Here is a 24,450-nt window from a genome sequence, read left to right as displayed (position 1 = left end):
TGATCATGGCTGTTAAGTTCCAATAGAGACAACCCCAAATGTTTTTATTAACCATACCCCCAACCCAAACCTCACACCTGAACCTTACCAACAGTGGAGTAAAAATGGAATGTTAGAGGGAGAAATGCAACTTCCGAATTAGGGATGGGTATTGACACAGATTTCCCCATTAAGTTTGATTCAGATTCAATTGTTGATTTGATATCGATTTCATATGGGTATATTTCAGTTATAATGTCGCCTTTGCTTACATATGAAATAAAAATAGCTCTCCCAGCTAATGTTGTTAATTATGCAGGGGACCTTTTATTTAGGTACATTATGAAAATATTAATTTAGGTAATTATATGTAATTGTTTTTATATAGATTTTTTTTCATAATATTGGTCACATTTTAGCTTTTTAAAAATGAAAAATCCATGTATTCATTCAATCAATAAATGTATTATATTGCAAATAATATTTTTTGTGTTTATTGTTTAGTTGCATAATTTACAGGATTTACATGGATTTGTTGATCATGTGCCAAAAATCGGTCTAACAAAACCAGCATTCCTGTAAATACTGTCTATAGATGAGCACATATTAATGAGAGATGGTGCAAATGGCTTTGTCTCATCTTTGATGCGTGTATAGAATTAAATGTTTCTTTTTTGTTGTTTTTGATTAACAATGGACTTGAAGGGCATTAAAAGAGACATTGTTCAATGACAAATATGTTGGGTGGATCTCAAATTTGGACACACATTACATAAAACAACATTTACTACTCAACATTTAAGTGAAAGAATCTCACTGGTTTGTGAAATCTGAACATTTTGGTTGCAAACGTGAGTGATTTCCTCTCATTGTAAAAGAGGGTTGCGCATATAGTAAAAGTAAAATGAAGATTGCGATGCATTTAAAAATTTATATATTGCGCTTGTCACTGATTATGCTAACATGATAACTTCCTGTTTTCAATATGGGATCTGAATCCGGATCTCCCACACTGTTGACTCTGTGTGCTTCAGGACGTGGCACAGGGGAAGTTAAACACTCTGGAGCTGATGTAAAATATCTTATATGTCATGTTGCTTTGTGGTGAGTTGGCAGAATGTGGCTGATCCTAGGATCTATCAGTAACATGCCATCTTCTCATGAGATTATGTTGAAAAACACCATAAAAGGACCATCTGACTAAATTCCATGTGCTCTAAAACCATACGATAGCTTTGTGTGTGGAATAGACTAAAATCTAAATTTTTATTCAATGGTTATCTTCCCTTCTAGTGAAACTTTGAAATCTTATTTGCATCAGTTTAGATTAAAAAAAATGACACGATTATTAGTGAATAACTACTTAAATTTGAGTATGTTTTCACAAAAGATATTGTGTAAAGCACACAAGTCATATAGACTTTTTGGAGCTTGACAGACATCACTATGGTAAAGCCGTGTCGTATGAAAAGTAGCTACGTGAAGGCAAATTTTTTCTAGCAAGTCAGTCCACTACCTGCCATCTTTGGAACACTCTCGGGAGGCTATTTCCGGTCATACCAATGCAGCTCTTATTTACTTGAATGGGGGAACACCGAAATCTCAAAAACGGTTGGTCAAGATTACAATCAAAGAACATATTTCAAGTCATTAATAAAATGTGTGCATAAATTGGGCTGCTTTACCTCATATTATGCTAAAACACAGCTTGTGTAGCTAATGCGCATGCGCATTCTAGAGTTGATTGGCAGGCGATGTCTGTATCTATAAGGTGATTGGTACCTTTACCTGTAAGGCGGGACTTCTGTTCTACATCCGTTGTCAGTTGGGTGCTAAAGCTTCTTGGTTGGGCATTCTAATTTCTCCCATTAATTTTAATTGAGGAGAATCCAAAATTCTCCTTATGTGTTCCATTAACGAAATAAGGTGAGTAAAAAAATGACAGAATTGACATTTGTAGGTGAACAATTTTTCTAAATTATAATTTTTTCAATAGTGTATTTGGCAGCCTTGTTAATGTGCCTCAGTCAGCTCGGCCAGTCCGTCAGTGGAACAGGAAGGTGGATTAAGTCACTGCCAAGTTCAGGCTTATGCTGACTGGTTGTTGATCTGCAGCATGGCGAGTGATGTGTGTGTGTGTTCGACTGAGAGATGTTGAGAGAGGAGACAGAGAAAGGTCTGAGTCAGCTTTCTCCACTCTACTCTTTCCCTCTTCTCACCTCTCATTTACTTATGTGTACTGCTGAATTCATAGATCTGCTGACACCCAGAAGGATTGATGGTTGTTTAAAGCTCTTTTGTTATTGGTGACTTGGGAGATTTTGCCCAAATAACTTGTCTGACAAATGTTTTCTTCTTCATAAGTTTCTGCTGTTTGGGTTTTGGGACATGAAACTGTTCCTATGAGAAACAGCAGCTTGATAAATGTAATATTGAACGACTGGAATTTTCCCTCTGGAATGTTTGTGTTATCGCCTTCTTCACACTGGAGCATACTGTCGCTCATCTGCCACGTCTGACAGAGACAAACACACAGACTGGCTCACTGGCAGGAGGCTGTGATGTGTCTGTCTGAATATTTTCTCTTCTACGTCAAAACAGGGACTCAGCGCCAGCGGATATGTCACTCTTTATGTCAGTTCAAGCATTGACACAATGTATTCTGTGTATTTCTAAGTTAAGTTTCGTATTTTAGAAGAATAAGTTTCCACTTCTTTTTTTTGACAATTGGCATATGGTTTGGTCCACATTGCTGCTTTTTCCTCCAAATAAGAACCTCCAAATAAGAAGATACCATCTTATAAAAACCCAGTTAATTATGACATTTAGGAACAGGTAAATCTGAAGTCCATAATGACACAATAATTGATCAGCATGGGAGAAACTCATCTCAAAAAATCATGCAGCAGATGTTTCCGTGAACGGTTGTACGAACCATTGAATAAGTTGAAAATATGTGTACAATTTGTAATCAGATTTTCTCTCTGCACAAGCAAGTGAAGCATAATGATTATTCCACATACATAAATTATAAATAAACAAAAATAAAGAGTTTGGCTCATGGATATCTAGATTATTTGCTGCTAAATTCCTCAAATCAAATCTAAACACCTTTTAAAAACGTAAATATTGTAAACATGGTAAATGTTACCAAAGTTTGAAATTAGATTCAGATTCACAGTCTCTGTGCTTTTGATCCCCAAACAGATATTATGACATTAATTCATTTAAAGTACTGTGTGTGTGAGGTGATATCAGTTGCTTTTTTATTTAGTTTTATCAGAAAGACTTGAGATTATTGGAATAATATGAACAGAAAGATACTTGTATCATTTGGCATAAGCCCCATCCTATGGCTCAGTGCTCTGATGCTGCTCGAATCCTTCCGAAGGCGATGACTGCAGGAAAGTGGAGCTTACCCCTGCCAAGGATAGGACCTAAACTAGTGGAAATGGGGTGGGATGGGTTGTGAAAACACAGAAGTATGTGAGCAATGAGAGACAGCTGGCAGGCTTATAAAGCGGAGGCTGTATTGTGATTGGATGTGATGCCTGATGAATGAATCTCGAGATCTTCCTGCTAGAACTACGCTTGCGCTTACATTTATTGCAGTTAAAACATAATGGCTCTAGTTAGTATGTGGAACTGGGCCAAAGAATGGATGGTTTCCTGTTTTCTGATGTGCTGTTTTGCTGCATCATATGAGAAAGCATGCTTGGAAAAACCTTTTGGTTTAGGCCTCTTTGTGAACTTTTTTTAAATGGATCTCTTTATAGAAAAAGTGCCCCAAGGTTTGATCCATCCATCAAAAAAGTAATCCATACGGCTCCAGGGGGTTAATAAAGGCCTTCTGAAGTGAAGCCATGCATATTTGTAAGAAAAATATCCATATTTATAACTTTATAAACTATAATCATTGGCTTCCGGTATGGTCGTCCGCACAGTCACAAGAGAGTTGATTTCTGGCGTATGACGTTGGCGTAGCGTAAGCTCTGGTGAGAAGTGATGAACAAAAACACATGGTTTCGCTTTAGAAGGCCTTTATAAACCCCCTGGAGCCGTATGGATTACTTTTTTGATGGATGGATGCACTTTTTTGGGCTTCAAAATCTAAGGTACCATTCACTCCCATTATGAAGCTTGGAAGAGCCAGGATATTTTTTAATATAACTCTGATTGTGTTTGGCTGAAAGAAGAAAGTCATATACACCTAGGATGGCTTAAGGGTGAGTGCATTATGGGAAAATTTTCAATTTGGGGTGAACTAACCCTTTAAGCGATATCTACGCTTCAGAAATGGTGAGATCATATGGGGCAACCATTGTCTTGATGTCTCGCAGTCTGGAGTCCGCTAATTGTCTTGATGTCTCGCAGGACCATGGTCCGCTAATTGGTGACCGCTGATACAGAATTTCATGCTGCTTGTTCGGTTTGTACAGATTTGATGGAGATGGAGGGCCTAGACTCTTCAGTTGGTCGGCTGCATCTCTTAGAAGCCGAGAAGCCAGACATCTTTGACGGCTTAAATGTTAATAATGTGGAAACGGCATGAAGCATTGACCAATGACAGTTTCTGTAACATCTGGGCAATGTGTGATGACAACCGATTAGGCACCGCCCCCTCCCGTCTCAGCAGGAAATCGAGAAAAGTGCAATAGATAATAGAAAAAGTAAAATTTTCAATCACTGCGTAATCACATTAATAATACAAAAAACAATTTACTTATAATTTCTGTATTATAAATGGCTAAATTGAATATTGCATTTTAAAATGTTTTATGTATCTGTTTTTTATTAATTGGTTCTTTTTTTATTTTCATATTTCATATTTGTATCTATTTATCCTCATGAATATTATTGTTTATATTCATAAACAATTTGAATATAATTTAATGATGTTTAAAATCACACAGATGTCTCAGAGTTCAAAGTCATTAATCATTCATCATCATTGATTAATCGATTAATCATTAACGTCCCTAATTGTGGCCATTGTTTCAGTTCAATCTTTGTGTGTGTGAATGAGAGAGAGGTACATTTATAAAGATAAGCTTGTTTGTGATGATTTTGCAGCCCACTAAATGGGGCATACATGCTTCATTGTGTAGTTAATGCTTCCTGATGTGTAGCCATCAGGCCTTATTGAATGTGAATAGTGACTGGTTTGTGACCTCTTTTTCCAGTGCCGGGTTTGCTGAATGTAAACCAGTTTAACCAGCACCACAGTCGATGCCAAGGTACATCGCAGTGTCATGGCAGCATCAGCTGGCAGAGTTTTTCCATCTTGATGCCACTGATTTGCAACTACACTAGCTGGGTTCTCTTACGAGAGGTTCTCTCGTATTGCGTAAGCTAGCTTACGCTACGGGAAAGATTCATCTTTTCTGAGATATTGAAGCCAAAAAATTATCCTTAATTTGTATCATTTGTCAACGCAGTGCAGCAACTGCAGACCTTGAGCGGGCTAGCTAGCGAGCTCATTGGTTGCTCTGCAGCAACTGCTGCAGCCTATAGACGAACTTGGGCGAACTCGCGTCCAATGAGAGGCGTCCGCGCGCTTACTGCATCAAAGCCCGCCAAAATGGGCGTGGCTAGAGTGCATATAAGCGTAGTTCGTAGGCTGGAACCCTGATTTTCATCTCTTCAGCGAAGCTCTTCGCATCTCTGAACTGGAAGCCGCGTCGCCGTTCGAGGGGCATCTAGCAAGCTTGGACAGCGCTCGAAGAAGCCGGCCGTCTCCACCACCTTCAGCCATCCTGCGAGCTACGCCATCCGGCGACGTATCCTTTTTTAGAGCAAGCTAGTTCTTCAACTTCACAAAAGAGTAACGAGCGTCTTTTTTAAGATGCCTCGCACCACTTGCGCTTCATGCCGCGCCCCTCTCAGCGCCGGAGACCGCCACATCATCTGCGCTCTCTGCCTGGGACTGGGGCATGCAGAGCTCGCCCTCGCTGAAGGTGGATGCGACCTCTGCGAGGAGCTTCCGAGCATCTGCTCTGCACTCCATGGCCGTCTTACAGATCCTCCAAGCGGACCTTCTTCGGGAGTGGGATGAGAAAGGCAGGCACCCAGAGGCTGTTACAGATCTAAGAGGCGCGACGGACCTCGCCCTTCGCGCCACCAAAGCTGCAGCCCAAGCTCTAGGGAAGTGCATGGCCTCGCTGACTGTGACCGACAGACATCTGTGGCTAATGCTAGCCGACATGGGAGAAGCAGAGCGCTCCACGTTCCTCAACGCACCGCTCTCTCCGACCGGTCTCTTCGGCTCCGTGGTGAGTGGCATTGTTGACCGCTTTTCAGAAGTCCAGAAAGCCACCCAAGCCATGAACCTCTTCCTGCCGCGTCGCGCTAGCTCCTCTGCAGGCCGCCCACGTGACCAGCCTCCTGCATGAGCCTCTTCACAGCGCCCAGCTCAACAAAGTCAGACTTCGCAGCGTCGACAGGACGGCCGCCCTCGATCACGCTCAGACAGCCGCCGCAGACCGCCGCCCCCCCGCGGGCCTCGGTCTAAGGTTGCGCTGAAACCTGAGCAACCGAAGTTCTCCTAGCCTTGTTGAAAAAACGACGGCTCAGTCCCGCCGCGGCCGGACCACCGTCAAAGCTTCGCCCCCTGTCAGTCCCCCCTCTCTCAGGCTACTACAGTGGTGGATTCAGCAGCCAACAAGCCGGTGATACTGCCCGCTTGCCTGCACTCAAACGCCGTTTTCACGGTGACCCAAAGAAATCTTGTAAAGAGCAAACATGCATTACACTTCCTGTGTTCGTATCAGAGCCCACTCACATAAAGCGGACACAGCCCGCTCGAGTGTTAGTCAATAAACGCGCCCACGAATCCGTGCGCGCGCCCCTTCTCTGGCCGCTCTGTCACACGACCAGCCTTATGTGTAGAAAATGTGCCCACAATCCAGTGTTCACCTCTACAAACAAGCATTACACTTCCCGTGTCCCAATCAGAGCCCACTCACATAAAGCGGACACAACCCGCTCGAGTGTTAGAGTCAATAAACGCGCTCACGAATACGTGCGCGCGCCCATTCTCTGCCCGCTCTGTCACACGGCCAGCAAACACTTCTCTGTATGTAAGTCCCGTGCCCGTGACTATGCTCGCGCATCACTTAACAGATGTGACTCTTTCCCCATTCACCTAAATCGGGAAGTCACTCACAGAACAGCCTGTCCCTGCTGTCTGCGAGCGGTCATGCATAAGCACAGTAAGCGCTCACACATTCTGTTCAGCGCGCTGTGTGCGGCAATCAGGGCGATTTGGCCATTCACCCTCTAGCGTTACGCTTCAAAGCGTGGGAAGCTATCCCAGGGATATCCAAATGGGTGTTAAGCACAATAAAACAGGGCTATTTGCTACAGTTCGATCGCCGCCCTCCCCGCTTCAGAGCGCGGCTCGAAACTATTGTGAACACGGAAGCAGCCTGCATGCTTCGTTCAGAAATAGCAAACCTTCTGTGCAAAAGGGCCATAGAGAAAGTGCCGCCTTCGCTGAGCGAGTCGGGGTTTTACAGCCGTTATTTTCTTGTTCCCAAGAAAGACGGCGGCCTCAGACCAATATTAGATCTCAGGGGTTTGAACAAGGTGCTTGCAAAAAGACCGTTCAAAATGCTTACAATCAGGAAACTCCTCGCGCATATGCGCCAGGGGGACTGGTTTATCTCTCTCGATCTGAAAGATGCCTACTTTCAGATTCAGATAAATCCCCGTCACAGGCCATTCTTGAGATTCGCCTTGGACGGCCAGGATTATCAATACACCGTCCTTCAGTTCGGCCTGTCTTTAGCACCCTGTACTTTCACGAAGTGCATGGATGTGGCGCTCGCACCCCTGCGGAGTCAGGGCTTGCGAATTCTGAACTATTTGGACGACTGGCTGATTATGGCACAGTCACATACGGAGCTTCTGTCTCACAGAACAGTTCTCCTCAGCCATCTGAACAGTTTGGGTCTTGCAGTCAATTGACCAAGCGCTCACTACAGCCCAGTCAGGCAATTTCCTTCCTTGGAATAGAACTAGACTCAGTGGCAATGACGGCTCGCTTATCTACACAGCGCACGCGCCGTGTTCAGCGACTAGCCACGTCCTTTCAGATGAACAGCCTCACGCCTCTGAAAAAATTTCAGAGAGTGCTAGGTTACATGGCCTCAGCCGCAGCAGTACTTCAGCTGGGTTTACTGCGCATGCGCCCGCTTCAGCATTGGCTAAACACCCGCGCGTCTCGCCGGGCTTGGGCCACAGGCCGCCAGCCGATCAAGGTGACTCAGACCTGTATTTCAGCTCTGCAGCCCTGGACAGTGGCCGAATGGTATCAGCGGGGAGTGACGATGGGAGCTGTATCTCGCCGAAAAGTCATCTCGACAGACGCGTCCAACACGGGTTGGGGCGCGGTCTGCGAGGGCTCTCCGGTTTTTGGCCTATGGTCAAAGACTATCATCAGACATGGGAGAATCAGACATGGTTCCCGGAGCTTACACAGCTGTCACTGACAGCGCTGTGGCCCATCCCAGTGAGAGCAGATCTCCTCTCTCAAGCTCGCGGCACGATCTGGCATCCCCACCCAGAGCGCTGGGCGCTGCACGCGTGGGTGATCAACGACTACCCGTCGCTCTGCTAGAAGGGGTAATAAACACCATCATACACGCTAGAGCCCCTTCCACGAGAAGACTCTATGCGTCAAAATGGTCTGTGTTTTCAAAATAGTGCACCGACAGAGACCTGGACCCACGGACATGTGGGGTGTCGTCGCTGCTCGTGTTTTTACAAGAGCTGCTGGATAAGGGCAGATCCCCATCCACGCTCAAAGTGTATGTGGCGGCCATCGCGGCGTTCGCTGAACCCCTGCACGGCCAGTCACTGGGAAAAAACGAGCTGGTCATCCGCTTCCTCAAGGGAGCTAGAAGGATGAACCCCCCGCGCCCCCCATCGGTTCCTATCTGGGATCTTTCTATAGTTCTCGAAACTATGAAAGCCCCCCCCTTTCGAACCGCTTCAATCCGTGGATTTGAAATACCTTTCACTCAAAACCGTTTTTCTGACTGCCCTGTCATCAGTCAAACGTGTGGGAGACCTTCACGTTCTGTCTGTCAGCGCTGCGTGTCTTGAGTTTGGACCAAGTGACTCCAAGGTCATTTTAAAGCCTAGACACGGCTATGTTCCCAAGGTGATCGGTACTCCTTTCAGAGCACAGGTCATTTCCCTATCGGCGCTGCCAGCATCCGATAGCGAACACGACGCCAATCTCCTTTGCCCAGTCAGAGCACTGAGATTGTATACTGCGCGCTCCGCCTCTTTCAGACGCTCTGAGCAGCTTTTCGTTTCGTTCGGAGGGCGCACCAAAGGTCTCGCCGCCTCGAAACAGACACTATCTAGATGGATAGTGGACGCTATTGCTGCCGCATACGCGTCAAAAGACCTGCCATGCCCGTTGGGCATTAGGGCTCACTCCACTAGAGGCATGGCCTCATCGTGGGCATGGTCCAGCGGGATTTCCATTCACGACATATGTGTGGCAGCGGGCTGGGCTTCCCCCTCCACCTTTGTCAGATTTTACAATCTGGAAGTGCCCGCCCTGCAGGCAAAACTACTAGCGGTTTAATACGCTATAGCTCCCCTGGTGAGCTGCACTGATGGGACTCATTCCACACAGACCGGCACCGCCGCTGTGTCGTTCCCTTCCCACTATGTGCTCATGTATTACACACACACTGGCCCGCACTCTTGCCGGCCAAATATTATTTCCCCACTCACAAGGGCTCCCCCGGGTCCCCCCACCCCCGGGGCTCATGCAGTGGATGCTTGGCGCGCACGGCGTTGACAATGGGTTCCCGTAGCGTAAGCTAGCTTACGCAATACGAGAGAACCTCTCGTAAGAGAACGAATCGGTTACCTAACGTAACCTTGGTTCTCTCTAGATGAGGGAACGAGTATTGCGTAGCCGGCCGTGCTCGCGCCACGAGCGACTTTCGCTTCATTCAATGAAAACCAGGGTTCCAGCCTACGAACTACGCTTATATGCACTCTAGCCACGCCCATTTTGGCGGGCTTTGATGCAGTAAGCGCGCGGACGCCACTCATTGGACGCGAGTTCGCCCAAGTTCGTCTATAGGCTGCAGCAGTTGCCGCAGAGCAACCAATGAGCTCGCTAGCTAGCCCGCTCAAGGTCTGCAGTTGCTGCACTGCGTTGACAAATGATACAAATTAAGGATAATTTTTTGGCTTCAATATCTCAGAAAAGATGAATCTTTCCCGTAGCGTAAGCTAGCTTACGCAATACTCGTTCCCTCATCTAGAGAGAACCGAGGTTACATTAGGTAACCGATTCGTTTCCATCCACATATTATTTAAATATATATTTAAATAATAAGTTGAGTACAAACTTGAACTGTGCCGAAGAGCAGGATTATTGACACTTTTGAAAAATATTTAATAGATCTGCACTGTAAAGTCATAAGGATGGAGGAATGCACACATAGCACTCCCAGAGCTGTGTGACATGCTATCGCTCTCAGACATGGGACATAGTTCTTTACAAGTGTTTTGACTGTGTGCTCTAAACCGTGAGTACTTTACCATTCAATTTCTCCAGAAGTGAGAAAGAAGTTCTTTTGAGCACATGGGATGGAAATGCAGGTTTATTCACAAATTTTTTTGTGAAATTATGATTTTTTTGTATAAATTAAATTTGCTAATTGGATGGAAGCATAGCTACTGTTAACATGCAGTGGGACTGTCTCTGTTTACTCTATCTCCGTATTTTTTCCATTTAAAGAAAGTTTTACATACTTGAGCCCCACTTGGTGTCGCTAGACTCTGCTATCTATGTCACTGGTGGGCGTTCATTCTGCTGTCGCTTTAATGCTATTGGTGAACTACATGTCATTCTAATTTGACAAGGAATCAGTTGTATTGCTTCTAAAAATGAACATTTTGCTGGGGAGATTGTTTTTTACATAACCTGCAGAAGTGTTCAATGCACCATGAACAAAACGAACGATCTATCAATACATTTATTTATTGGATTTTGATTAGTCACAACATAATTCTCATATTTCTATTTATGTTATTCCATAGTTGTGATGACAATTATCCTAAAATGTGAAAAAAAAAAAAAAGAAATTCTAATAAATAATGTGAAAGTGTTTAAAAACGTTTTACCAGTAGTGTATGTGGTTTCAGACAAATGATATAGAACAGTGAAATCCCTCACAGAAACCTTTAACTTCTCCATCTTGCCTTCACTCCACTCCAGTATCTCACACTCACAGCAGATGGATCACATGAGCTCCACTGTCTTCACTCTCACTGGTAGTCGCTTGCAAATGTCGCTCGTCATTTGCATAAAGTTGACATTTTCTCAACCTTGTCTTGTCACTTGACCCCCTCCCCCATTTATCCTGCCACTAACACTGTGTTGAGAAATATGCATAAAGAGACAAAGACTATTGTGCAATGAGTAGCTGAAATATGCTGATATAGGCATCGATACCAAGGCTACTATTTTGTGAACCCTGATTATCGGACACTTTTTCAGTTGCGGAATACATGAATCATGGATCAAAATATACCTGTGAATAGTGTATGCCTATAATGACATTGGTATCCAAAAACCTTTGCATTTGAGTGATGCTGAATTCACACTGATAGATGTCAATATACAGTCCAACACCACTGTTGTAACGGCTGACAAATAAACACAAAGACACTTGTACCAACACCCAGTTCAGTATTACATCACCAATGATTGATCAATATTTGCTATTTTAATGGTTTGCCTGTTGTCATTTTTAAGTCAGCGTGAAATATTTCCAAACTTTACATTGTTATGGTAATAAACCATGTCTTCAGTATGTTACTACTAAATATAGCTATATATAACTTCCTCTGCTCTCTCCTCAGGTTGGCGGCACTAAAACCGGAGTAGTGCGTTATGTGGGTGAGACTGACTTTGCTAAGGGCGAGTGGTGTGGGGTGGAGCTGGACGAACCGTTAGGGAAAAATGATGGAGCTGTTGCTGGAACCAGGTACATTATTAGTTTCCTGTCTTTAAATGCACCTATAATGATTTTCAACTGTCATTGGCCTTGTTTCATTCGATCTGCCTTTTTAACAAGAGTTTAAATTTTATATTTAGTTTCTGAATATATCTGTTGTACAGTTGTAATTCAACTTATAGGGATTGTTCAACCAATAATTAAAATCAAGTCGTTGCATCTTTTTTCCACACAATAAAAGTGAATGGTGACTGAGGCTAACATTCTGCTTTCCACATAAAGAAAGAAGTCTTGGGCCAGAAACGTACTTAACGCAAGTACTTTACACTAATGTAGACCAGAGCACTTGGCCAATGCAATGCATTGCTCGTGGCGACTTCCGGCAACACGAGCAATGGCAACAGTTGGCAACCAGATGCAGGCGTGTTCAGTGACGCCACAAAGTTGAGAAATGTTTACATTTATGCAAACGAAAAGCAATTTTAGGGAGTGACAGCCAATACGAGAAGATGGTAGATCTCACGTGATCCTAATATTTTAATAACAATATTAATTGTAAAGAAACAGTGCTGTTTAGACTCTCCATACACACCACTAGTGACCTAACGTCAGCCACTGGCGACATGTAGCGATAAATTAGCTGGCAGTGTGAATGCAGCTTAAGAGGTACAGTACATGTAATGTTTCACATTCACTGCTAAGGTTAAAACCTCTGGTGTCTTTTAATTTTTCATCCGTTCCAAACAGAAATAACAGTTTAATGAATACTCATTATTTGTTGGCTTGTGGCACAATCTGATTATGTGTTTTGTTTTTAAAATGAAAGCATGACATTCGCCTGAACTCCGGTGCTTGGTGCTAAGAAAAGAAACAATATTCAAAAAGAGTTCTGTAATTTTAATAAGCAAAAAGCAATATGATAGGTGTGGGTGAGAAACTGATCAATACTTTTAAGTCCTTTTTTTACTATAAATCTCCACTTTCACAATTCTTCTTCTTTTGTTTTTTGCCGATTCACATTCTTAGTGCATTTCGCCACCTAGTGGTTGGGGCTGGTCAAAAATGGAGATTTATTGTAAAAAAGGACATCTATAAATATTGACCTGTTTCTCACCCACACATATCATATCGCTTCAAAAGATATGGATTAAACCACCGGAGTCATATGGATTACTTTTATGTTGCCGTAATGTGCTTTTTGAGCTTCAAAGTTTTGGTCACCATTCACTTGCATTGTATGGATCTACAGAGCTGAAATATTCTTCTAAAAATCTTAATTTGAGTTCAGCAGAAGAAAGACAGTCATACATGTCTGTGATGGCATGAGGGTGAGTAAATAATTAGAGAATTTTCATTTTGGGGTGAACAGTTCCTTTAAGATTATAAGTAGCAAACATTATTCAAATAAAAAATATGAATTATACTTTGAATGTAGTAATGTTCTGAGGTGACACTAGGGAAAGTCATTCAATGTTGCCAATGTTCTGCTTGCATCCCCTGTGTATACTGCATTTCAGCTATTTCCTCACTCACTTGTTTTCGCTTTCTCCCTCTTCCTCTCTCTCCCTAGATATTTCCAGTGTCCGCCCAAGTTTGGCCTTTTTGCTCCTATCCACAAAGTGATACGCATTGGCTTCCCGTCCACCAGTCCAGCTAAAGCTAAGAAGAGCAAGCGTATGGCAATGGGCGTGTCGTCTCTGGCTCACAGTCCTTCCAGCTCCTCCATCAGCTCCGTCAGCTCTGTGGCCTCAAGTGTCGGGGGCAGACCCAGCCGCACAGGCCTGGTGAGAGACAGAGATTGTTAAACCAAGAAAACATTTAAATGGGTCATTTCAGTAGTAGTTATATTTAATATATTACACATTTTTCTCTAATGTCCACAAGTCATTCAATGTTTCAGGCATCAAAAGCAGTTACAATTGAACTGGCTAACCTCTTTGTAGAGGTTAAATGGGTAACAAGTTTAATCAAATACTTGCTCAAGTGAGTAACAAATGCCCCATCTACTGCCTCTTTCAAAGACTGCATTACATTTTGACAGGTTCACAAAACAATATAAACACTGACATTTTCACAGAACTTGCTAAAAATAAACTTGAGCCAATCTTTCTAACCGTTGGGATCTTTTGGAAGGCTGTGCAGATTAACATGTGCTATCCCACAACCAGAAACAACACAACATTGGGCAAACTTCCCCAAACTCGTACAATTATTCCAAGTTACACCGATTTGTCATGCATAAGTGGGCAGTCATGAGTGAATGTTTCCAGGTTTCTCATGCAGTTTTTGCAACTTAGTTTTAATAGATGCTTTTTTATACTAGGTAAGTTCTGAATTCTGAAAGTTACATTGTGTTTTCTTTCAAAAGATCAAGAAAATTATCTCACCCATTTAAGAATACAATGGGAAATCATGTTCTGATTTCAGTAGTCTTATGCCATTACATTAAGTGAGGTTTTCACACCGGCAGTTAACAGAGACGTCTTCGAGGTACGCACGGAAGATCTCGGGGACCACAGCGCTGCAGGAGGCCCTGAAGGAGAAACAGCAGCACATAGAGCAGCTTCTGGCTGAGAGAGACCTGGAGCGGGCCGAGGTGGCCAAGGCAACCAGCCACATCTGTGAAGTGGAAAAAGAGCTGGCAGCACTGAAGGCCCGACATCTGCAGGTGTGACACACACCCCAGCAGCCCTTAAATGTGCATTTAATTTACTACATTTACTCTCAGTTACTAACTTTGCACTCACTTTTGTCATTCAAGCCTTTGACTTATTCGTATCTATGAAAGTCTCTGAATGGGTATTACTGGATTCTGAAAAACAACTATTTTTCTTTCTCTTTTTCATTTAGTATGCAACAGAGTCAGAGAGCAACCTACAACAAGTTCGAGCCCTGCTAGCAAGCACTCAGAAGGACAAAACGGAACTGGCCAATCAACTTGAAGAAGAAAGAAGGTGCCATGTTATCCTTTGCTTGTTACCTCAGTAATACAAGATGTTTGCTTTCATTATCAGCCAGGTTATGTTGTGTCATTGTTGTCAAGTAAAAGGGGCACTAAGTTTGTTTTACTTTCATCTTTTGTTTCATCCACACCAATAGGTGTCAGTATAAAGTCCAAGATCACTGATGTATTAGCCAGTGAAGCAAACAAAAAAACTACTTTGTGCGCCTTTAAAGGGGTCATATAATGGTACATGCACTTTTTCAAGTTGATTGTACTGAAATGTGTGTTGGCTGTGCCTGTACACAACCATCCTATTATGATAAAAATCCATCCAGTGTTTTTGTTTTAATCTCCTTATATATTTTCCCCTGCCTCAAATCGAGCCGTTCGACCGTGTGACGTCAGGACGCCCCTCCCAAGATTGTTGATTGACAGCAGTGTTTCAACACAGACCCGCCCTCGCTCGTGAGCGAGCTGTCAATCATAGTCCGTCATCATTGTTGATACACTGGAGCAGAATGGCGCCTAAGCGATTGTGGTGTCCTGTTCTTCGGTGTAATAACGAACACAGCAGTCATTTTGATGTTCCTAAATCTGAACCGCTGAAGACGCAGTGGCTGAGTTTTGTTTACGATGGGAATATTCCCCACGAGCAACGTCAATGCGTTCATGTTTGCGTGAATCATTTTTCACCAGACTGCTTTATAAACGAGGATCAGTATAAAGCTGGTTTTGCTAAGAAGCTGCTGCTGAAAAAAGATTCGGTACCAACTATTTATATTCCCTCTGCACCTCCAGAAGAAATAAGTGTAACGTTTTATTAACCTTTATATTAATCTTTGCAAATCGCTTGCACGCTTCACAATGAATGTGGCTAATGTTTACACTCAGGGTACATTACGGCATGTTTTCCATAACGTTACGACGTTCTCAATATAATTCATAATCCCACGTTTATAATGAACAACGCGTTATGGTTATTGTGTTATTAAAAACTGTGTACGCAGGTGTTACAGTTAACATGGTAACACTAAGTTACACCTGGTTTACTTGTATGTTACTGATTAAGAAGTAATGTCAAAAAAACAGTTATACGGAGAATAACTCCAGAACGGAGGGGCGGGGTGACCAAAGCTCATTATCATTTAAAGTCATATGCTCTGAAACAGCGTGCTGAAAACAGAGCTGTTTTTGAGCAGGTAAAATTAGTGTTTTCTTAAAATACTAATGAGAATTTTTAATAAAAGTATATTACAAAGTTTTCATTTAGACCCTAAAGATTCATATTAACTTGTACAAAAATGGCATTATATGACCCCTTTAAATGCTTTGTTCTATATATTAGGAATTTCCTGACACCTGGTGGTCATTGTTTTTTATGACAGGAAGGTGGAGGATCTTCAGTTCAGAGTTGAGGAAGAGTGCATTACCAAAGGAGACCTGGAGGTATCTGTTTTACTGAAATATGCACTGACTTCTTAAAGCTTTCTGCTCTCTGAGAGATGATTTGTAAAAAACTATTATATTTAAAAAAAAAAAAAAAAAATCTGAATATGTCAAAATAAGTAGCATGTCGTCCTTGGAGGATTTAAAAAAAGAGAAGAGATTTTTAAAGAAGAGAACTGATGTTAGGACTGAATTGAGCTTTATCTGTGAATGTAAATTTATTCTTAATATTTTAAGTGATTTGTATTGTTTCTATATATTACAAAATAAATGAGTTGCAATACACATTAGTCAGAATAGACTTAATATTTAATTTGATACAAACAAAAAGGAGGCTATAAAGGATCAAAGTGCAGTTCATTCGATATCTTGCACTGTCCTAGGTCTTGTCTAATTTTCACGACTCATGTTTTCTGTTTTTGTAAATAGGAAATATTAAAAAAACATGTGTTTTCAAAGATTCTACATTATAGCAATCGATAGGCAAGCACGACCTATTGCACAGGCTATACATACGTCTATCCTCATAGCCTCACTTTCATTTATGCCAACCGAAGTATGGCGTTCACTCTAATTGTGGTCTATTTGAATATCAGATATAACGCTCAGTTAATCGGTTCATTGACTCCATCAGGCCCAATGATGTCATGCTTGATGCCAAAACACTCTAGTGGGCATTTAGGTTGTTTAATTGGCAGTCACATGGTCAGACTGGAAATCACTGAATTAAACTAGTCTCATTCCAAGTTTTCCCATATCCAGCCTTAATACCTCTTAACAGCTTATAAAGGGTGAAGACCTGCTAATCTTTTGTACTACCTATGTATGTTTCTCTCTCGTTTTCTCTGTCTCTTTTTTATCTTTCCACTCCTCCCCTCTCTTTCTCTCTGTAGACTCAGACCAAACTGGAGCATGCCCGTATTCGGCAGCTCGAGCAGTGTCTGCATTTGGAAAAGTCCAAAGCAGAATGGCTTCAGAAAGAGTTAGAGGAGAAGATGGTAAATGTGCTGGGATATTAGACACCCAGCCTGCAGCCATCTCTCCCATACCCATTTCTCTGTCAGCCCCACTTGTTAGAGCCTTGTGTCTTTGGGAGGCCAATGCTTGTGCTTGATTTACCCAGTCCAGGATCATCATCATTTACTGCAAAAAAATTTGATTGAATTTTTTTAGCAAATGCTTGAACATGCTCGTTTTGTCTAATGCCAGTATTAAAAGGATACTTCACCATAAAATGAAAAACCATTTACTTTCATTGCATCTTTTTACTGTACAACATAAGTAAATTGTGACTGAGGCCAACTTTCTACTTAACATCTCTTTTTGTGTTCCACTGAAGAAAAACAAAATAAGAGTGAGTACATGATGAAAAAATTTTCATATTTTGGTGAACTATCCTATTTTTGCATTTAAGTTGCTGACATGTTCAGCAAAGTCATTGCCGTGAAACCCAAAGTCACAAGTGTTGGAGATCTTTGCTTGTCTCAGTGGAACAGTGCTGGTCTAGATAGCTGCTTGCACATTTCATTTGCAAGTATTTTTTTTCATGTTTGTCTTCTTTTGATTTCTGTCTTGGCATCTGTCTGAGACCCTCAGGTCGAGTTAAGGATTGTCTAATTTTGTCTAGTTTTTACATGCTGAAAAACAGCTTCCAGTCCCTGAATAGTCTCGCTATGGCTTTACATTTTATCCCAGGCCTTATTTTTATGTCCTGGATGTAGCAACATATCCAGGGATGAGAATATCTTAGAGACTTGGGGGTGGGCCTGTTTCACTTGGACCAGTAATCAACCTTCAGGTAGCAACGGCCCATAATATCCTAGCAACGGCCTAGCAGCGCCCTAGAAACCAACTAGTAACCATCCAGAATGCTCCTAGAATACCCCAAAAACACTGGAGTGACCACCACCCTATCTATTAACACCCTAGCATCCAACCAAAACACCACAGCAATGCCCCAGCAAAACACAGAGAACAGCCTTGCAAGGCCTTTGCGACAACCCAGAAAAACAAAGTGACCTCTTAGAACACTCTAGCAATGCCATAGCAACCAAAGAGAACACCCTAGCGACCACCTAGAACACCCTAACAACACCTTAGTGGCCACCCTAAATAGTAGCACCCTTGCGACCAACTAAAGCACCATAACAATGCCCCAGCAAACATCTAGAAAACTCTAACAACACCCTAGTGACCACGCTAAATAGTAACACACTAGCAACCAACCAAAACATCATAGTAATGCACCACCAAACACCCAGAACTGCCTAATGATGCCCTTGTGACAACCCAGAAAACCAAAGTGATCACCCAGAACTCCCTAGCAACCACCTAGCAATGCCAAAGCAACCACACAGAACACTCTAGTGACCACCTAGAACACCCTATCAACAACTTATTGCCAACCTTAAAAGGAGCACCCTTGCGATCATCTAAATCACCATAGAAATTCACCAGCAAACACCCAGAACACCTTAACAACACTCTAGTGACCCCCCTGAATAGTAGCACCAAAGCAATGCCCAAGCAAATAGCCTGAAATTCCTAACAACTTGTTAACACCCAAAATAGTAACACCAAAGTGACCAGCTAAAACACCATAGCAATACCCTAGCAAACACAAAGAACACTCTAACAGCACCCTAGTGACCACCCTAAATAGTAACACCAAATCAATGCCCAGCAAATACCCTGAACACCCTAACAACTTGTTAACACCCAAAATATTAACACCAAAGTGACCAACTAAAACACCACAACAATGTATCAGCAAAGACCCAGAACACCCTAACAACACCCTAGTGGCCACCCCTAAATAGTTACACCTTAGCAACTAACACACAGCAGTGATGCCCTTGCGACAACCCAGAAAACTAAACTGACAACCCAACAAATTGAACACCCAAATAACTGCTTAGAAATGCCCTAGTGACCACACAAATCACTCTAATGCTATAGAAACCACTTAACAACATCCTTGCAACCACTAGAAAACCCTAGCAACTACCTAGCAATGCCCAAGTGACCATCCAAAACAACCTAGCAACCCCCTAGTGACCACTCAGAACACTCTTAGTAAAGCTCTAGCAACCATCCTGAGCCCCCCAGCAACCTAGCAGAATAACTTAGCAATACCCTAGTGACCACAAAGAACACCATGGCAAGTTCCACTCACATTGTTTTCAGATGTATATAAATCTAATTTTGGTTCTAATTGTGAAACGCTATGGTGAATGATGACTAGAGTGAATCCAGCGCAGTTCAGGCACTCTAATAAACAGGATTTCACATTTATCAACAGGTCAGAGGCAGACTCCAGCCAGCACCCATGAGGCTGGGCAAAAGTAACAAGGTGATATAAAGGGAGTAACACACTGTGTTGTTTCTGAGTGCTTAAAGTCACCTTCTAAATTAAAGGAATAGTTATAATTTAAAAAAATTACAAATTACAATTCTGTCATCATTTAATCATGTTGGTCCAAACCTGTATGACTTTCTTTTTTCTGTGGAAAACAAAAGTAGATGTTAGGCAGAATGATAGCCTCAGTCACCATAAACTTTCATTGAATGTGAAAAGATAAAATGAAAGTTAATTGTGACTAAAGCTAGCATTCCATGGAAGAAAGAAAGCCATACGGCTTTGGAACAACTTAAGGTTGAGTAAATTACTACAGAATTTTAATTTGTGGGTAAACTATTTCTTTAAAAGTGAACATCACATTTAGAAGTGTGCTCTACTCTTCGGCATCTCTCTTGTGGTTTGAGACTGCCTCTATGAATTCTTGTTGTACTTTCTGATCTTTGATAACATCTAATGATCTTTTCCTTGGAACCATCAGATATTCCATTATTGTTATGATGCTCCCACAATGACTAACATTTACATTTTACATCAAAATAAAAAAATCATATGGTTTGTGAAATATCTGTACTTTAAACGTAGTTTAATCCCTAGTAGTGATTTCTTTGCGTGTTCTTTTGGACTTGCTGTGTGCCTTGTCATTTTATAATTGCCTGGCCGCTTCTAGATGGACTGAAATATGAGGCTTGCTTGGGCATGGATTCAACAGGAATGCTGTTGTATTTTTATAGGTTGCACTGTATCTACTTTTATGCACTTGTAAGAGGAATTTTTCAAGAAATGGCCATCACTGAAATGTTTGCGGGGCAAGAAAAATTGCCTTATATGCTTCTCTTGCCTCTTATGTCTTCTGAGTGCAAGTCTCCAGTTGTAGTGGGCAACTCTCTAAAACACTTTACATTGATTATTAACAACATCATAACAATTAATTTAGAGTGATAGCTGATTGTTTTTGTTAAAAATATGAAGTGGCCCACGTTAGCCGAAATGATTACTTTTATAATAAATCTAATAAATTGCAAAAAAACAAATTCTGTCCAAACTAAATCTCCAATGTTGCATTTTGAAAGCTCTTACATGTGAAATAAGCCAACAAATCATTATAATATACAGTAGAAAGTTGAATGGCTGTTTAGCATTTTAAAATCTGGTCTAGAAGATTAAAATGGTTTGAATGGGGAAAAAACAAGCCTTAAAGGAATAATTCACCAAAAAATAAGAATTCTCTCATCATTTATTCACCCTCATGCCATCCCAGATTTGTATGACTTTCTTCAGCAGAACACAAATGAAGATTTTGAAAAGAATACCTCAGCTCTGTTAATCCATACAATGCAAGTGAATGGGTGCCAAAATTCCATATAAGAGCTACATGAAAGTACTCCAGATGACTCCAGTGGTTAAACTTCTAAAGCATTATGATGGTGTGGGTGAGAAACGGATAAATATTTAAGTTCTTTTTTTTTTCTTTTTGTTTTACTATAAATTCTCCTCCCTGTTCAGTCAGTTTCCAATTCAGTTTCATTTTCCCATTCTTCTTCTGTTTTTGGTGGTTCACACTCTTAATGCATATTGCCCCCTACTGGGCAGAGAGAAGTTTCTCACACACACACACACACACCTATCATAATTTCTGAACAAATTGACATGAGATGACATGAGGGTCATGAGAGAATTTCCATTTTTGGGTGAGCTATCCCTGTAATAATATCTGCTTCCAACGTCTTCAAAATCAGACTGAAGACAATAATTAAAATTAATAATAATAATAATAATAATAATAATAAATAAAGTCTCAGTAAACTTCTGTAAAAATCGAATTCTCATTGCAATAATTGCAATTATGTAAAAAGCTACAGTAAATTATTTAAATTGTAAAGCACATTTCTAAATTACCCGTGTAAGTATACATTAGCATTTTTTTGCACTACCTTTAATTTATGATAAATTAATGCAATTTTACAGTAATGAGAATTAGCTATTTTTCATTTAAGCTGTGAAAATTTGTTTAAAAGATGTGCTTAATTGTCATGAAAATGGCAAGGCCTTTTCCCTCGTTTACGTTTTTAATGCCAAAATAATTTAAAATGTTTTCCTGAATTTGGGGAGAAGTATGACCTGGACATTTCTATGTGAGATTCAACATTATTGGCTGCCAATACCTATGTGATCAACTATATATTTTTGGTCCCTATTTTAATTGCTTATTTAAATATTTTATTATGTTTTGCCATGAGTAATAGACGTTCATTTGTTATAACCAAAAAAAAAAAAATTTGAAAGTTTGCCCTATTTTGAATCCATATTTAAATTCCTCAAAACCTCCAAAGCTCAAATTGAGGAAATGACTAACTTTTGAGAGTTGCCCCTGAGCAGCAAGAACTGGAGGCTTTGGCACATAAACAGTGGAGTCCAGGATTTACAGTAAGACCATCTTTCTGTCCTCTAGCAAACTACAGTTGAAGAGAAGAGCCGGGTTGTGCAGCTGGAAGAGGAGCTGGCCATGCAAAAAGCTGAGGTCGAGGAGCTCCAGGCTCGGCTGCGGAGAGGCTCCTCCGGCCCTGGGAAAGATGCTGGCGACACTGGGCCAGGCTTAAGGTCTGAGACTCTGGTATTGCGGGAACAGCTTATCTCCGCAGGCCGCGAACACCGTGAAGAGAGCAGTCAGCTGCGCGAGAGGTACGAGGCATCCCTGAGCACCAGCCAGAAAGAAGTTGAACTTCTTAAAGGCACCTCAGAACGTCAAGGCCAGGAGATCTCCGACCTGAAGCAAAGACTTCAGCAGGCCACATGTGAAAATATGGAGATGATGGACAGCTGGAAAGTCAAGCTTGACACCTTGGTTGGAGACCATCATCGTGCCCTAGAGGAGCTAAAATCCTCGTTAATGGGAGATCGTGGATCAGCTGAAAGCAGTGGAGGAGAAGGTGAAGGAACCACAGCTGAGATGAAAGTAGCTCTGGAGAGCTTAAAGATGGAGCAGCAACTGGAGTTGGAGAACCTGAAGGCCAAACATGAGATTGAAGCTGCAGTGATGGCCAAAGAGCGTGAAGATCTACGTGCCCGACTTCAGGACCTCCGAGACCAGCTAGAGGAGAGTGAGGAGAACTGGAAGATACAGGTGGAAATCAAGAGCAACCAGCATAGTCTGGAGCTTAAAGATGTCTTGGAGAAGCTCCAGAAGGCTGAGTTGAGGATCAGTGAGATGGGTAAGTCACATGAGGAGCATGAAAGGGCCAAACAAGTTCTGAAAGAGCAGCTGGAGCTGGCTGAGAAGAAAATGGTGGACTATGCGGCCCTACAGAAGGCTGAAGCTCAGAGTAGGGCCGAGATCCTTTCTCTTCAGGAGAAGCTGAGGGTCAGTGAGAACCGACTACAAGCTGTGAATGTGGATCACACCACTAAGGATGTCAATGTAAGAAACAATTGGGACAAAACCCTATTTTTCAATGTTTATATGACTCTGACATTTATAAGTTTGCTAAATTGAGTATTTAGAGCAACAACTGCCAAATATCTGGTTCTGCTTTTTTATGCTACCTTGTTTCAGATCACTGATAATTAAACAACTTTGAAATACATTTAAATAATAAGTTTGCTTTTATTGCTTTACTCGGCCAATAACAATTTTTGGCCGATGTATCGCTGCATCTCTAGTAATAAACGGCTAATCTGTGCAAATCATTTTGTAGATTTTTTTTTTTTAAATCCCAAAAGGAATATACAGGGCTTCTAACATGATTTGGAACCAATTCTAAAGGATCCCTAATGGGATGAATAAGAATCCTACGATTCTGTAAATAGTGAAATCCTGAAAAAATTTAATAAACCAAACTTTGTTTATCCAGTAGGATCTTTAATGCTTGAAGGATTCTTTTTCATCCCATTAAAATCCTTTTGGATTTGTTCCAAATTATGACAGCAATTCCAGTGTCCTTCACAGTCCTTTAAGATTTTAGACTAAGGTTGAGAATTTTTTTTGGATGGTTCCCTTTCAAACATAAATATGTTTTCTCCCCATCTAGATGATAGAAAAAAACGACAGCTCTGAAGAGAAGATTAAATTAAAACATAATATGGAAGGTACAATCAAAGTTCAGTGACACAAGTTATTTTGTTTCTTCTTGTTATGAGCTGATAATAGAATGTTATGAAAATAAATCCATTTACTGGTATTAATATTTTCCTTTAGCCATCTTTGTATTTTTATTCATACAGTATTTTTTAAATGAAACTTGAAATGTTTATGACTTTAAACTTTCTTTAAGAAACGTTGGAGAAACTCACAAAACGGGAAAAAGAAGTATCCACTCTAACAACACAAGTAGATGCTCTAAAAACCCAAATGACTGGTAATTAAACATATATCACATTTTGAGTGTTTTGCAAAAAAGATCTATGTTCACAATGATGTTTGCTATATTTTGTTCTCTTTCAAACAACGAACTCAACTGCATCTCGTGTGTAGCCTTGGAAGAAAAGGTTCATTTGGGTGAGAAGAAGGCAGATGGACTCTTTCGGGAGAAGATGTGTTTGGAGGCGGAGCTAGAGTCAATGACCAAAAAATCTCATGATGCATCAGGCCAGCTGGTGATTATTAGCCAGGAGCTGCTGAAGAAAGAAAGGTATAGACCATGACATGGTGGAGCGGAGGACGCTGTATGATTTATTACTGGTCTGAGTGAAGATTGAACCTTTTGAAATGGCAATGACAGCATGGCCAT

General features: G+C 41.5%; 1 protein-coding gene across 4 annotated transcripts in view; it reads left to right on the top strand.

The window, feature by feature from the left end:
- The window catches only part of LOC127643197 (CAP-Gly domain-containing linker protein 2-like), a 53,318-nt gene that overhangs the window by 16,118 nt on the left and 12,750 nt on the right, over positions 1–24,450 (top strand). For 2 of the 4 annotated variants that reach the window (XM_052125825.1, XM_052125823.1), the window contains exons 4-13: positions 11,881–12,005; positions 13,546–13,759; positions 14,446–14,643; positions 14,826–14,929; positions 16,305–16,365; positions 17,259–17,363; positions 22,176–23,141; positions 23,752–23,809; positions 23,995–24,078; positions 24,195–24,351. In XM_052125825.1, coding sequence (XP_051981785.1) covers positions 11,881–12,005; positions 13,546–13,759; positions 14,446–14,643; positions 14,826–14,929; positions 16,305–16,365; positions 17,259–17,363; positions 22,176–23,141; positions 23,752–23,809; positions 23,995–24,078; positions 24,195–24,351 — 2,072 coding nt within the window. Of the gene's footprint in view, positions 1–11,880; positions 12,006–13,545; positions 13,760–14,445; positions 14,644–14,825; positions 14,930–16,304; positions 16,366–17,258; positions 17,364–19,666; positions 19,718–22,175; positions 23,142–23,751; positions 23,810–23,994; positions 24,079–24,194; positions 24,352–24,450 lie in introns of all 4 variants that reach the window. The other 2 variants (XM_052125824.1, XM_052125827.1) reach the window with 2 other exon arrangements.

Source organism: Xyrauchen texanus, chromosome 4 (assembly GCF_025860055.1).
Source record: "Xyrauchen texanus isolate HMW12.3.18 chromosome 4, RBS_HiC_50CHRs, whole genome shotgun sequence".
Classification (NCBI taxonomy): Eukaryota; Metazoa; Chordata; class Actinopteri; order Cypriniformes; family Catostomidae; genus Xyrauchen; species Xyrauchen texanus.
Note: the sequence above shows the minus strand (reverse complement) of the source record. Positions and strands in the feature narration are given on the sequence as shown.